The 15,954-nt window shown below is 46.6% G+C and overlaps 1 protein-coding gene, 1 non-coding gene and 1 pseudogene across 7 annotated transcripts in view; 2 read left to right on the top strand and 1 right to left on the bottom strand.

The window, feature by feature from the left end:
• GAB3 (GRB2 associated binding protein 3) overlaps positions 1-15,954 on the top strand; it is a 78,203-nt gene that overhangs the window by 38,762 nt on the left and 23,487 nt on the right. For all 6 annotated transcript variants that reach the window (XM_032330600.1, XM_032330601.1, XM_032330602.1 and 3 more), the window contains exons 2-4: positions 2,669-2,972; positions 4,937-5,153; positions 5,527-6,002. In XM_032330600.1, coding sequence (XP_032186491.1) covers positions 2,708-2,972; positions 4,937-5,153; positions 5,527-6,002 — 958 coding nt within the window. In that variant the 5' untranslated portion in view covers positions 2,669-2,707. The remainder of the gene's footprint in view (positions 1-2,668; positions 2,973-4,936; positions 5,154-5,526; positions 6,003-15,954) is intronic.
• On the top strand, positions 11,108-11,210 carry LOC116583814. The gene has a single exon (XR_004282914.1). It is a non-coding gene; the product is annotated as a U6 spliceosomal RNA (small nuclear RNA).
• LOC116582822 lies at positions 13,125-14,196 on the bottom strand (annotated as a pseudogene).

The raw sequence follows: 15,954 nt of genomic DNA, 5'->3' as shown, positions 1-15,954 counted from the left end.
CCGGCCGCGCAACAGGCTCGTCTCTGGACCGGCTTGTAGCGGCTTCTCTGTGCTCGTCGTCTGCCGGGACGCGTGCTGACTCTCGATATTACTCCCCCTGAACTGCTGCCGAAGGAAGAGAAAGCTGTTCCCATAAAACTGAGAGCAGTTCAGTTGAAACTTGTTTCCACACTCAGTCTGAGTTCGTCTTTTACAGTCACTTTTGGGAAGTACCACACAATTCCTCTTCACAGTTCCCGACCGAAGTCGCCTTTGGAAAGTTCGGGGTACCCAGATTCCCTGAGAAGGCTTTCCTTAGCAGGTGCACTGGGTGTTCCCAAATCCTCTGGACCCTTTGCTGGGCCTGCACCGTCTCAGGGGACCCAGGGATTAGGTTTCGTGTCCCTGTTTGCCCAGTTCCCATCCCCCCACGTCCCAAAGCCTGCAGTGATGCTCGAGCTCCTCCTCTTCCCATCCGAGGCCATGTGTTTGGGACAAGAATTTATGGACTCAGCCGCTTTCCTGTCCCTCCTGGGTCATGGGCACACAGACGTGCTGTACTTTCTCCTGTCTTAAAAACAAGGACTTAATCACATGCTTTGTGCCTCTTCTGAGTGGCCCGACCTGTCCTCAGATGTTCACAGTGTCCATAAAGGCAGAACCGGCCGGGGCTCACCTGCCAGACACCGATTCCCCTCCTTGTCCTGACCCAGCATGAAGCGGCACCTTTGCCTTCTCCTGGCTGCTCCTTGCCACAGCCTCAGAAGGATTTTCTGGTCTGAGGTGTAACAGTCAGCCATTGGACTGAGTGGCCTTCTGCCTGTCAGGGCCTGACCAGCTTCTCTGCTGCGCTGGAGCTCGTGTGCCCTGGGCAGGGAGGGCGTCGCGAATGCTCCAGACGGGGGCTTTTCCTTTCCCCCCGGCCTCTTGGTCGGTGGGCTTTTAAATGTGTCAGGCACCTGTGAAGCTCGAGATACGAAACACTTCCTGTCCCAGTGGCCATGCTGCTCGGAAGAGCTGCGCACAGAGCTGTAAATATCTGCACTTGCCCTTGGCGGCTGCAATGGTGAGGAGCTCCCACGGAGAAGAGCCTGCAGTGGCCGGCAGCCCATGACCCTTGTCTGTGCCCTGCTCTCCCCAGCAGAGAGCGAGGTGTCTAGTGTGGGGAAATGGGGAACCTGAGGAAGGTCTCCTCCAGGAGATGGTGGGAAGTTTACAGATACCAAGGACTCCTTACAACGGTGGGGCTGCGGTCAATTGCAAATTCACGTCTTTTCCTAGGCTTCATACCCCAGGACGGTGCTCCTCTAGGTCGGGGGATGTGAGTGTCTGCGGACCCATGTCTTGGTGCTGGTTTCTTTGGAACATCATTGTCTTTTCTGAGCATGGACTAAGGTTTCCCTGATCATTTTACCTCGGCACTTGGCTCTTTCTGAGATCCCGTGGCTTGGAGCAAGCTCCCTTTACCTGTTATAGCGTTTCTCCGCAGGGCCCGACAGTCGCCCCCTCCACCCTTGGCCCTCAGGATACGCAAAACACACCTCTTTTCAGATGCCCCCTGGGGCGTCCCAATCCCTGATGAGGAAACACTGATTTAGGATGTGAATGCTTAAGTGTTTTTCATCTAAAAAAAAAAAAAAAAATCCTCAGGCGCCTGGGTGGCTCAGGTCCGGCTCAGATCATGGTCCCCAGGGCCTGGGATGGAGTCTTGTAATGAGCTCCCTGCTCAGTGGGGAGCCAGCTTCTCCCTCTTCCTCTGCCTCTACCCCTGCTTGTGTGTGCTGTTCCTCTCTGAGAAATAAATAAATAAAATCTTTCAGAAAACATACCTTGGGGACACCTAGGTGACTTGGTTGGTTGAGTAACTTGGTTTTGGCTTGGTGGTTGTCTCAGAGGGGTGGGACTGAACCCTGAGTCAGGCTCTGTGCTCAGCATGTCATCTGTTGAAAATTCTCTCTCCCTCTCCCTCTGCCCCTTGTAGTGCTTGTTTCGTTCTGTTAAAAAAAAAAATCCTTTGGCCTAGAGGTGTTCCAGTCTATAGTCACACACTCGTGAAGAGTTAGCCACAGAGCCTGCTCTCCTATTTTTACCTCATGCTCACTACGGCTCCTTCTGTGCTCACTTGAGTTCACATCCCTTCCTTAGGGATTAGCCTTAGTTCATTTTTCCAAACCTCAATGTTCTCATACGGAAAATGGACATCAAAATAGTGACTTCTCCCAAGTATAGCTTGGAGACTAAACGGGTTATTGTGAAGCCCTTGGGGTTTTACAGCAAGACTGTCGTCTACTTCAAATGGCGATGACTCTGTCTGTCAAACGTGTGTGAGTCTTCTCTTGCCGGGCAGTTGTGTAGAGGTGTGCTAGAGGGTTCTGGCAGTCCTCAGTTGTGTCTGATTTGAGAGTCTGATCTTGGCTTTTGGACCGAGTTGGAGGGTGGTAAACCAGCTGTCTCCTCACTGGTCACCAGGGGCTTTAGTGGGCGCATGTGTCCATTTCTATCATGTCCCTGTGCTGTGTGCACAGTCATGTCCTTGCAGCCACTGGCTAGAGCCAGTTTGAAGGTGGTGCCTGCCGCGTTCCAGCCAAGGCCAGTGGCCTTGGCCTGATTTCACTGCGGTGACCTGGTGAGTTCTCCACTGTCCTCGTCAGGATGGTAGGTAAGTCCCTGTTGCCTTGCCTCTCCGCAGGCCTGGCGCCGGCGCTGGTTCGTGCTCCGGCGGGGCCGCATGAGCGGCAGCCCGGACGTGCTGGAGTACTACCGCAGCAAGCACGCGAGCAAGCCCATCCGTGCCATCGACCTGAGCGAGTGCGCCGTCTGGAGGCACGTGGGCCCTGGCTTCCTGCGCAAGGAGTTTCAGAATAATTTTGTGTTCATCGTCAAAACGACTTCACGTACCTTTTATCTGGTGGCCAAGACTGAGGTGGAGATGCTGGTGTGGGTGTACAGCATCAGTCAGGTCTGCAACCTGGGCCAGCTGGAGGAGGGTGCAGGTGAGAGGGGGAGGGGTTGGGAGGTGGGGGAGAGGTGGCTGCGTGGGGGTGGGGGGGACAGGCTCCACGACACCCTCAGCCACATTCTGCCTTTACTGCATCTGTCCTGCGGCATGTTTGGGTGGCACATTTACCTGGTTCGAATGTGCCACAGGAGAGGTGCAGTAATGGTAGAACGTGGCTGCTGCTGATTTCCTGGAAAGTATTAAGTATCAGCGTTTTTTATTAATTCATGGAACCCCAGGTTTTCTGTTGTCGATTGGGTTTTTCAGCAGTGGGCGGTAGAAAGCCAGAACTCTCATATCTCATATCTCCCATCGGCTTGAGGTTTGTGCAAAGCAAATTAGCTCTGAGGTTGCTGTGGGCTCTTCCTCCTGTTCTCTTCCTGTCCCCTTTGCTTGCTTTCTCTTGCTCTCGCTTACTCTCACTCTTGCTCTCTTGCATCCACATGTACTCCTGTGTTGTATACCGAAGTTACACTTTGCAATCTTGAATCTGATCTCTTTTCACATCAGTTCTAAACTGCAGTCGCCAACCCCGTCAACATCACGCTTCTCACCGCCTCCCCCCCAAACACATCGAACGGTAGGTGGCGCTGCAGCGTGTTTCCTGGGAAACTTCAGTCCCATCAGTGAGCTTCCAGAGGACTGGAATAAAAGGAAACCGTGCGATGGCAAAGCCCTTTATACTTGCTACAAGGGTTGAAGCTTCCTTGTGAAGCCACAGTGAGTCCTTCCTGGCCAGAGTCCAATCGGTGCAAAGAAGGCGAGCGTCCCTGACCGGCTCTTCCAGGCTTCCTGCTCACTCCCAGCCACCGTAGTCTTCACCTTCAGCCCAACACTTCTGTGTCCATGTGCCAAGGTGTGTGTGTGTCTGGCAATGAACCTGGCAGAAAACAGGCAGGTCTGGTAAGAATTTGGAAGAAACCAGAATCATTGCCTGTAGTCCCCACTCGTCAGTTCGTAGGAGGATGTAAGAGCATAGTCGTCTTCATCTGAGAATAATAACCAGGCCGTTTCTTGTGGCTTTTCACATGAAGTGTTTGGTCCTGTATCCAGCAGCCCTAGCTGGTCACTGCCTCGGGTGTACTTTGGCCGGGAGCTCTGCTAAATGCTCTCGTGCATGAGCTCATCTTGTCTCTAGACCAAGTTTGTGGCCTACGTGCTATTAGCATCTCCGCCTTACAGAGAAGCAAACCGGCAGCGGGTCGGTAGCTAACCCACAGTTCCAACAGCAAATAGCACACCCTGGACTTGAACTCAGGCAGTTCTGTACCAGTGGGATGCAGGAATCCCAAAACTCGCACCAGTGGGGTTCAAAGGGGAGATAAAAGCAGGCTTTTCACTGGGCGGTTCTGAGTGTCATGCTTCTTGAGAAATGGCAGCTTTCCTGGCCATCGTACCCTATTTCCTTCTTTCCTTTTCCTTACACATCATTACCAGGATTCTTTATTTATGTTTCACTTGTCTGTCTCCTCCAGCGGCCTGTAGAATCCAGGGAGGGCAGAGTCTGTCCAAGCCGACTTGAAACAGCGCTGCGCGCACAGTGCGTGCACTGGGATATCATACCCAGGCAGACATAGACACGCACGTCTGTTCGCATGTGCATGGACAATGCACGCACACCTTCTGTGGAACATACGTGTGTGTTGAGTGAATAAACAGTTGCACAGGGCTACGGCCAAGAGCCATGAAGAAGCTGTGAGTAGACTACGTTAGTGCAGACTTCGAGGCCAAGAATGCTTCGCTTTTTTTACTCTTAACTGATTCAACACTTTAGTCTTGGAACACGGGCCTTCTTCCCCAGACATTGTTTATGGCTCGGGGAAATGGTTGCCTCCATCATGGCAAACACCAGCTGTGATTTGCATCTTCTGTTTGGCCTCGTAGATGCTGCCGGAGCACGGATGAGAGAGTGCTGTAGCTGCCCTTCGCTGTTAACCCGGGCAACGCTTTCTCCCGCAGATCCGGCCGAGAGCTGCTCTCGTGGGCCCCCCGCCCTCCAGCCGGCGCCCGGCAGCTGCCTTCCCAGCAGCCGCGCCTCCAGCGCCTCCAGGCCAAGAGGTGACCTAAGCACAGATTTCATGGCCACTGAGGACAGCAGAAGCGAGTCAGAGTTTCTGCCCCTTCCGGACTATCTGATTCTGTCCAACTGTGAGACTGGTCGACCGCGACAGGCCAGGTACGCTTCCGTGCTCATCTGTGTCCGCCGAATCTCCGCGGCCTCCAGGGCACTGCCATGGGCCGGGTCCGCTTAGCCGTGGCATCTTGGAGAGGGTGCATCCCCCTCACCTCTTCCTGCCGCAGCCGAAGTGGGGACAGAGCACCGTCAGCCCCGGGGATGACTCATGCATGTGGCTTTCGTGTCTGACCTTGTGTCACCATACCTGTCTGAGCCTGATGTCCTGCACCTAGGGATTGGTGGGGGTGGGGGCAACGGTGGCAGCGTGGGAAAGAGGCCAGCTCGGCTTCCGTGGCACGGAGGTGGCTTTCATGTTCTCACTTCCACTGAGGACGTGCTGGGTGCGGTCACATGTCCTGCTTTCTTCCCGCAGTCTGCCCAGCAGGTACGACAGCTGCTCGACCTCGGAGCGCTCGCTGGAGCAGGCGTCATCCGATGACGTCTTTGTCGACTGCCCACCGCCCGCAGCCCCCGCTGGCTCGGGCCGCCTCTTGCGCTGCGGGAGCGGCTCCCAGAAGGTGCCTTCCCTGCGGCCGCAGGCCACCCTGACGCGGAGCAGAGACAGCACTGGGCTGGCCAGGGATTGCTGCTCTTCACCGCTGCCAGAAACGCCCTTAAATGCCACCATTCAGGTTGACAAGAACCAAGGTCTCCTGCCCTACGAGGCCGCAGAACGCGACCTGGCATCCTACACGCCGCCGCCGCGCCCGCCGAAGCCGAGCCACCTCTCCGAGCGGCGCCAGGAGCAGCCGCTGGCGGGCAGTGTGCGCCCCGTCGGGAGGCCAGAAAGTGCTGCGGCACCGAGAAGGGTCTCTCTCTCCGGCTTAGATAACGTGAGCACCTGGAAAGGTAAGTGGCGGACGCCAGCTCGGACCTCGAAGCCTGCCTCCTCTGTCCTTGGATCTGTGCGCGGACGTCGCCAGCGCCCCCCGCGCAGCCGCTGTGCTTGCCCCACGTGGCCGGGCCGCCCGATGCTCACAGCTCGCCTTCCAAGTCGGGCCACCGGTACAGATAGGAGGGTCCCTGGGACCCTGAAGGAAGAGCCCTTGTCCCTTACCTTGCCCCTGTCCGGGATGGGCTCCCCACCCGGGCCTAAGCTCCTGGGCTTAGTTTGGAGTCACTTAGAGCCCCACTGGTACAGGCTCAGCCAGGTTGCAGTCTTCGGCTATCACCGGCACAGTGAGAAGAGAGATGGTAGACCTTAGCGCTTTTCTTTTCCAACTATCCCATTGGCCCGATTCATCACCCCATGCCGTACGGGTCTCTCCAGGTTGAGTTGACTGTCCACTAGGGGTGTAGCTTTTCACCGGGCTGTCACCATCAATGTAATTCTTACCCAGCCCTATCACTGAGCTCTGTTGCCCTCCTAGAGCCCTCTTTTCCCTTATTCTGATGGGGTTGCCTTGCTGCCTGCCTCCCTCTCTCTCCCTCTCTCTGCACCCCGAGCCCCCAACCACTGTCCCAACCAACAATGATCACTCCAGCACTGCTACCTCTAAGGTCATATCTTAAAGGAATTCTGCAAGTTTAAGGAACACAAACTCATACTGACTGTGGTGCTACCTCACTCTGGCAAAGGTCTCCCCCAGTGTCCCTAGTGATGTGACCTTTACATGTTACTTTCTGCCAGCCTCAGTGAGACAAGCATATGCTGAGTGCACAAAGGGTCTTAATGTGCTAAAGTGTGAACGGTGGCCAAAATGGGAAACTGAAGGACTGAAGGACTGTGTAAGCAGATTCTGGAAAGCAAAATGACTACACCAGTAGAATGATGGACTGTGAAATTGGATCAGAAGTCTCCAACTGAAAGGGTTTCTGGACAGCTCAGTCTGTAGAGCACATGACTCTTGACCTTGGGGTTGTAAGTTCAAGCCCCACATAGGGTGTAGAGAGTACTTAAAAAGTAAAATCTTTTTAAAAAGATATCAAACAACAAAAAAAATTGAAATAATTCAAAACTTTAAGACAGACCTAAAACAACTGTATTCTTTTTACATGAAGCCAACAAAATCTCATCAAAATAAAACTCATTAGAACAGAGGTTTTGACCATGAAACGAAGACCCAAAGCAACAGTGATGGACAGAAGCAACATTGGTCCAATAAAGCAGAAGGAATATGTCAGATTGATAGTTCTGCCTTCCCCACTAAGGTCGACCTGGACTTGATGATGCTTGCATGTGACCACGGAGTAGACTCAAGATTCATTATTTTCCACATAGATCGCCATTCAGTGACCCAGCACCCCTGATGGCAAAGGCCCTCAATCCTGACATCATGACCCAAGCCAAAGGCAGGGACTTAACCCACTGAGCTACCCAGGCACCCCTCTTTAGTCTATTTTAATAGACTATTCAGATTATCTATATTTTTCAAGCAATCTGTTTGTTTCTCCTCATTTTTCAAATTTACTCTCATAAAATTGATTATAATAGCCTCTTGCTGTCTGTAGGGTCTTATTATAGACCCTGTTATAGCTTCTTTTCATTCCTGGTATTGATAATGCTGGTCTTCATCTGTTTTTCTTAGTCAGTCTTGCTGGCAGTTTATCAGTTTATCAGTTTACTAGTTATTTTGTTTTAAGTAAGCTCTACACCCAAAATGGGGCTTGTACTCATAACACCGAGATCAAGAGTCATGTGCTCTACCCACTGAGCCAGCCAGGTGCCCCTGTTTTGCTTTGTTTTTTGTTTCCTTTTCTTTCTTTTTTGTTTGTTTGTTTGTTTGTTTTTGTTTGTTCATTTGTTTGTTTGTTTAATCAGAGTACAAGTTTGGGTTTTGTTGAATTTTTTTCCAGGTGTATTTTTGTTTTCCGTTGCATTAATTTTTGCTCATACCTTTATACTTTTCCTTCCTTTTTGGGTCAACAAACTGTGGTCTATGGGCCAAATGTGACCAGCAGCCTGTTCCTTACAGCCCACCAAGAATGGGGTTTTAAAAAAAAAATACTCTCTGGTTCTTTTGACCCCTGTTGTATACTTCCTTGGAGATAATTTGCATATTTTCCCAAATTCTTTTAATTGATGGGTGGCTTATTGAATTTCTGCCTTTGTTTTTTACCTAACGTACATGTTTAAGGCTACAGATTTTCAGCCTTATAGCCCTACAGCCACATCCCACACTTTTTGAGATATCATATTTTCACTTTCATTCTGTTCAAAATATTTTCTAGTTTTCATTGAAGCCTCTTCTTTGCCCCATGCATTATTTAAAACTGCATTTCTTCATTTCCAAACCTGAGAAATTTCTAGTGATTTTTCTCATCGATTATATTCTGGTTCAAGAACATCCTCTAGTTCAGTCCTTGGGAATCTGAGATTTCTTTTGCAGCAGAGCACACAAGTATTTCTGTGAATAATCAGAATGTACCAGAAAGTGTGCAGGGTACCCTAGTCAGGTTTCTCAGTGGTTGTGTCATTCATCCCTCCTCTGTCTGCACTGATTTGCTGTTTCCTTGTTGTATAACAGTTACCGAGAGCTGTATTCAAGTCTGCCCCTGTGACTGAAGAGTGTCTCTCTCTCCTTTATAATTCTGTCAGGTTTTTCTGTATATAATTTATAGCTATGTCATTAGTTATATACCTCTTTTTTAAAAAAGATTTTGTCTATTATTTGAGAGAGAGAGAGAGAGAGCACGCAAGCACGAGAGGAAAGAGGTCAGTGGGAGAAGCAGACTCCTTGTCAAGCAAGGAGCCCGATGTGGGACTCGATCCCGGGACTCCAGGATCATGACCTGAGCTGAAGGCAGGTCCAACTGAGCCACCCAGGCCACCCTAGTTACATACCTCTTATAATTTTGTATTTTCCTAGTGAATTGAAACTTTTATCGATTTGTCATGACTCTCTAGTAATGTTTTTGTCTTAAAGTCTGTTTTATGATACTGACATACTATGCCTGTGTTAAGTACTAAATACTACTAAGTACTAACCAGCATTCTGTTGGTTAGTATTGGCATGGTGCATGTTTTCTCATTATTTGGCTTTCATCTATTCTGTGACTAACTTTTAGATAGGTTTCTTATAAAAACATAGAGCTATTTTTTGTACTGTTATTTCAATTTTCATCTATTCTGACAGTCTTTCTCTTTTCTTTTCTTTTTTTTTATTTTTTAAAAGATTTTATTTATTTATTTGTCAGAGAGAGAGAGCGCGCAAGCAGGGGGAGCAGCAGGCAGAGGGAGAAGCAGACTCCCTGCTGAGCAAGGAGCGCGATGTGGGGCTCCATTCCAGGACCGGGGATCATGACCCAAGCCAAAGACAGATGCTTAACACTGGAAAGGTTAACCTATGTACATTAATTAGATTCATTTTTATCATTTTATTTTGTGGTTTCTGTTTTTCCTGTTTGTATAAAATTTCTTACAGGTAATCTCATTCCTTGCTTTCTTCTGAATTGAGTTTGCTACCTCTTTTCAGTTTTGTTTTTTTACCTGTTTTCACTTTTATTTTTTATTCTTTTTATTTTTATTTTTTTAAGGACTTTATTTATTTATTTGACAGACAGAGATCACAAGTAGGCAGAAAGGCAGGCAGAGAGAGAGGGAGGGAAGCAGGTTCCCTGCTGAGCAGAGAGCCCGACATGGGGCTTGATCCCAGGACCCTGGGATCATGACCTGAGCCGAAAGCAGAGGCTTTAACCCACTGAGCCACCCAGGTGCCCCTATTTTTTATTTTTTAAAAAAGATTTTATTTATTTATTTGACAGACAGAGATCACAAGTAGGCAGGGGGGTGCCAGGGAAGCAGGCTCCCCGCTGAGCAGAGAGCCCAATGTGGGGCTCAATCCCAGAACCCTGGGATCATGACCCAAGCTGAAGGCAGAGACTTAACCCACTGAGCCACCCAGGTGCGCCTGTTTTCACTTTTAATCTCTACTAATTTAGAAGTTATAAATTCCCTTTCTATTTGTAGTGATTACCTTCTACTTTTTTTTATCCTGCGTACTTAACTTAGTATCTGAAATTTTATCAGTATCCTTACTCTTCTCCCAACGTGATGCAAAGACATTAGAATACTAACACCATGGGGGCACCTGGGTGGCTCAGTGGGTTAAAGCCTCTGCCTTCAGCTCAGGTCATGGTCTCAGGGTCCTGGGATCAAGCCCTGCATTGGACTCTCTGCTCAGCGGGGAGCCTGCTTCCTCCTCTCTCTGCCTGCCTCTCTGCCTACTTGTGATCTCCATCTGACAAATAAATAAGTCAAATATTTTTAAAAAATAAGTATTTTTAAAAAAGAATACTAACACCATGTAGTATTTTACTTCTGTCTTGGTTTTTTAAATCCCATAGAGTAAACATTGGTATTATTTTATACAGTCATTTTTTTAAAGTTTCACTTACATTAAGTATTTTTCTAGTTTATCATTACTTCTAGCATCTCCTAAATTCACTCTGGGATGATTTTAATTCTTTTTGTGGCTTATGGATTCACAGTTACTATATTCAAATATTGCCTCTCCATTGTCCTGAGTTTTTCAAATATTGCCTATCAATATGCCCTGTTTTCCTCTGGGGGCCAAATTACGTGTATTCTAGATTTCACACTCTGTCTTTTGTGTGTTTCTTGAATTCTTTTTTTTAAGATTTTATTTATTTATTTGAGAGAGAGCAAGCAAGAGTGAGAACGACAGAGGGCATGAGTAGGGGGAGGGACAGAGCGAGAGGGAAAGGAGACTCTCTGCTGAGCAGGGAGCCCGACACGGGGCTTGATCCCGGGACCCTGGGATCATGACCTGAGCTGAAGGCAGACTCTTAATGACTGGGCCACACAGGTGCCCCTTGAATTCTTTTTTACATATTTCATCTCTTTGTACTTAATTCTAGTAATTTCAGTTTTTGAAGTCTCTCTTCAGTTTTGCCTAATATGTTGTTTAACTCATATTTTGAGTCCAAATTTCATAATTTGATTTTTAAAGGAATATTTACATTTCAAAATCGTTATTAGAAGAAGATACATAGTGCTTACTTCAGCAGTGCATACGGTAAAACTGGAATGATACAGTGAAGATCTAATCCCTGCACCAGGACGCCAGGCAAATCCATGGAATACTCCCTAGTTTGCTTTCCTCTTCTACTATTTGTGGGTGAGAAACGGGGTCTGCTAAGTAACTACCTTACTGAGGGCGCTTCTGGTTTCAAATCATGCTCCCAACTCTTCCTCCTCCAAGAAGAAAAAGGGATAGACAATGAAAAGTCTCCTTTGCACCTCTGTCTCCTCTTTGCTCTTTCCATATCACCCATATCCTTCTTGAGAATTTTCTGGATATTCAAGAGAATATGCATATATAATCTTCTACTTTTTAATGCAAATAGTACCATTTTTACACTTTACTGTATCCATTGATTGTCCTTTCAAGAAAATATCTTGGATATTATTCAGCCATAAAAAAGAATGAGGGGTACCTGGCTAGCTCAGTCAGTAGAGCATGTGACTCTTGATCTTGTAATTATGAGTTCAAGCCCTACATTGGGTGTAGAGATTACTTAAAAATAAAGTCTTTTAAAAAAGAGTGAATTCTTGCCATTTGCAATGACATGGAGGGAGCTAGAGACTATAATGCTAAATTATAGTAAGTAAATAAGTCAGTCATTTTTTTATATGAGCAAAGGGAAAAAGAGAGAGAGGCAAACCAAAAAAAAAAAGACTCTTAACTGTAGAGAACACACTGGTGGTCACCAGAGAGTAGGGGACGAGGAGATTGGGGACACAGCTGGTGTGGATGAAGGAGGGCACCTGTGATGGGCATCAGATGGTTAAAATAAAAATTTTGTATATTTTTAAAAGATTTTGTTTATTTATTTATTTGAGGAAGAGAAAGAGAGTGAGCAGAAGTAGGAAGACCAGGATAGGGAGAAGCAGGCTCCCCGCCGAGCAGAGAGCCCAACATGGGGCTCCATCCCAGGACCCTGGGATCATGACCTGAGCCGAAGGCAGAGGCTTAACCCACTGAGCCACCCAAGCGACCCCCCAAAAAGTCCTTTTTCTTAGGAGATACACACTGAAATATTTTGGAGTGAAAATTTTTGATTACTGCAACTTACTTTGAAATGGCTTGAGAAAATATATTTATATACACATATATGCACAAAGAGAAAATGTATTTCTAGAAACTTTAAAAACATATTTTATTTATTTATTTATTTATTTGAGAGAGGAGAGAGAACAGAAACAGGGGGAGAGGCAGATGGAGAGAGAGAGAACAGACTCCGCGTTAAGCAGGCAACCCGACTCGGGAATTGATCCCGGGCCCCTGGGATCATAACCCAAGCCGAAGGCAGATGCATAACTGACTGAGCCCCCCAGGCGCCCCTGTAGAATATTTTATTTTAAGCCATGAATTTGTCATTTCTAGTGCTCTTTATTTCTTACCTACCTTTGAGTTATAACCTGTTGTCACTACCTGGCTCCTTTGGGCTGTCGTCATCAAATATGTTCTATCTTCATGCTTTATAGATCACCACAAAATTTTTTTTTTTACTTTTATAGTTTAATTTCCAAACAAAATTTTTATAACAAATTATTTTTACCCTATCATATCTTGAAAACTGTTTATATAGAAAACCCAGGGAATAAAGTGAGCTGTTCATTGTGGGAGGCCTTAAATTACATTATTACAGTACAAAGAAATCACATTATTATAGGAGGCAGAAGATACCTGAAACAATTAATGCAGCATTAGATTCAAATCTGTAGGTCCTATAGCAACTTACAGCAGGGTTTTGGAAACTAAACCCATGGCACTAAACTAAGTGCCATGAAAGCCCTTACATGGTACTTGATATAGGGAGGTAGGAAGGTTTGAGAACTGGGTGGCATGAGGCATGACATTTGATCGGCAATGGTTTGCTCTGCTGAGGGTGTAGTCAGCTGAAACTGTCTCCTCCTTCAGCTTCAGCCTCCAATTCTCCTTCAGGACTTTGGAGCCACTCTCAACAGCAAACTTCCTGTTGGCTCAAGGAAGATACTTCTCCCCTTTGTGACATGGGCTCCTCACTCAGGACTTCAGCTTGATGAAAAAGCACCACTGTTTTCTAGAAGGTGTTCATGAAATGAATGTTGCCATAGCAATCCTCCTGAATCTTCCAGAACAGAGTCAGCTCAGACTGAGCTTGAGTGGGAAAGACAGCAAGTAGAGGGCTATATTGCCTCAAGTACCTGATGGCTTGTTCTGCTACAGGCTCTTCCTTCTGGTTCCATTCCATGCTGCTCATTTCACTGGACCAGACCGTTCCAATGACAGTGGGTTCTGGGATGGTGGTTGTTTTTTGTTTGTTTGTTTGTTTGTTTGTTTTTCCCATCTCCTCTTTAACATACGAAATTATATCCTGAGATGGATCATGATGGGACATCTGTTCTTCAAGTTCTTTCTGGAATTCCTTTCAAGCTCCTATGGTTTCCTGATTCTGAACATATTCCAAAAGTTCTTTCAAGCCTGGCTCAGTGAATCCCTGGTGAAGTGTTCAGCGCTTTGTCGATCGGGAGGAAAAGTCTGCCCAGTGCATCATCTGCGCTGACTTGCCGAAGACCTGCAGCTACTGGATCCACTCTCTCGTGGATCCACAATTTAAAGAGCTTTAAGGGAAAGCTGCTGAGACCTCTTCTTTAACCAAATTCACGTGATAAATAAACTCTCTTAGGAATGGATGTGTTAGGTGTCCCATTAGCCAGAAGAACGCCAGTCCCCAAAGCCAGCTAGTTCCTCTCTGACTCAGAAAAACCCTTTAAGAACAGCAGCTGCATGCTCACTTAATCCTTTGAACCTCTCTCCAGGTCTTTGTAGCACCAGATTGACTTGTTGGAAACCTGAGCTCACGTGCTCTCTGGGTCTTCTGGTACAGCCAGCACAGAGACACCTGTGTGCATCATGTTATCAAGTTTTGCTGCAGAAGCATCAAGAAACTGCTACAGCTTCCAGATCAATACCAGTTTCAGTGAAGGCTTGAATAATACAGTCTTGAAACTGAGTAGGGTCAAACTTGGCTTTTTCCTCTCTTTTTGAAAACACTGCCCTGATAGTGTTGACTTTTGCTGCTTTTCATTATTCATAAATGACACCTGAATTTAAGTCAGAAATCCCCAATGCAGCAGCAACTGCAGTGGTGTCTCTTCTCCCCAAGTAAGTTTTTGATTGTTGTGTTTTTCCTTTAGCATTCCTTGCGAGGAGGATCTGCAGTAAGTTCTCTTGATCTTTGTTTCTCTGGGGATGTTTTTATTTCGCCTTCATTTTTGAAATACAGTTGTGCTGGATGTAGAATTCTCACCTGACAAGATTTTTTTTTCTTTCAGCATTTTGAATTTAATTCTACTACCAGTGGCTTTCCATAGTTTCCGATGACTAGTCTGCTGTTAATCTTACTGTGATTCTCTTGTACCTACAGAGCTGCTTTTCTCTTACTGCATTCGAGATTTTCTCCTTGCCTGTGATTTTCAGCAACTTGACTGTGATGTGTCTAGGTATTGAGGTGTTTGTGTTTAGCTTCCTTGGAGTTCTTTGAGCTTCTTAGATGTAGAGTTCTTCGTCAAAGCTGGGAAGTTTTCTGCCATTGTTTCTTCAAAAAAACTTCCTTCTTTTTTTTTTTTTTTCCCTCTCTCCTCTCCTTATAGGACTCTAATTACATGTATGTTAGTATGTTTGGTGGTGACAAGTCTTTGAGACTTTGTTCATTTTTCTTCATTCTTATTATTTCTTTTTCGTACTGGACAATTTATATTGATCTATTTGGAGTTCATTGATTTTTCTATCAGTTCAAATCTTCTCTTGAGACCTTCTTGTGAATTTACTTTTTAGTTATTGTACTTTTGAACTCCAAAATTCCATTTGCTTCTTTCTAATTTCTTTTTATTGATGACCCATGGTTGTGTTATCTTATAATTTTTTAAAGATTTATTGATTTTTTTTAAAGATTTATTTATTTGAGAGAGAGAGACAGAGAGAAAGATAGCAAAAGAGAGCATGAGGAGGGTGGAGGGGCAGAGGGAGAGAAAGAAGCAGGCTCCCGCTGAGCAGGGAGCCAGGCATGGGGCTCAATCCCAGGACCCTGGGACCATGATCCAAGCCAAAGGCAGATGCTTAATGACTGAGCCACCCAGGAGTCCCTAAGGATTTACTTATTTATTTTGGGGGTAGGTGGGGAGAGGGATAGAGAGAAAAAAAAATAACAGCAGTCTTTTCTGCTAATTCCAATATCTAGACATTTTTAGAGTCAGTTTTTATTGACTGTTTTTCCCCATGTATGGATCATTATTTTGCCCCCTCTTTGTGTCTGCTGAGTGCAGAGCCAGTCCGTCACCCCTAAAAACTGGCTCTTTTAGATACTGTACTGTAGCAAGTGCGTTCTGATTCCCCTAGGAATTGTTATTATAGTGTATGTTGGTTTAGTGACTTGGTCAGACTAATTTTCTTTTTTCAAATTTTTTAAAAAGATTTTATTTATTTATTTGACAGAGGTCACAAGTAGGCAGAGAGACAGGCAGAGAGAGGTGGCAGGGGTGGGGAGAAGCAGGCTCCCTGCTGAGCAGAGAGCCCGATGTGGGACTTGATCCCAGAACCCTGAGATCATGACCGGAGCCAAAGGCAGACACTCAACCAACTGAGCCACCCAGGCGCCCCAGACTAATGTTAAAGAGTCTTGCTCCGCACACAATGTACAGCTGCCGCGATATCTGCTTAGCTTTTGTCTTTCATATCCCTTACTTTTACTTTTCATCCTGGCTTCCTAGAGGTCTGGGTCATCCCAGTTTATCAGTCAGCCGGCGGTCAGTCAGAGAACACACTGCAACCCTTGAGGCCATGAGGCTTCCAGC

The sequence above is a fragment of the Mustela erminea genome, chromosome X, assembly GCF_009829155.1.
Source record: "Mustela erminea isolate mMusErm1 chromosome X, mMusErm1.Pri, whole genome shotgun sequence".
NCBI lineage: Eukaryota > Metazoa > Chordata > Mammalia > Carnivora > Mustelidae > Mustela > Mustela erminea.
The sequence above is the reverse complement of the archived record's forward strand: the minus strand, read 5'-3'. Positions and strand labels throughout refer to the sequence as shown.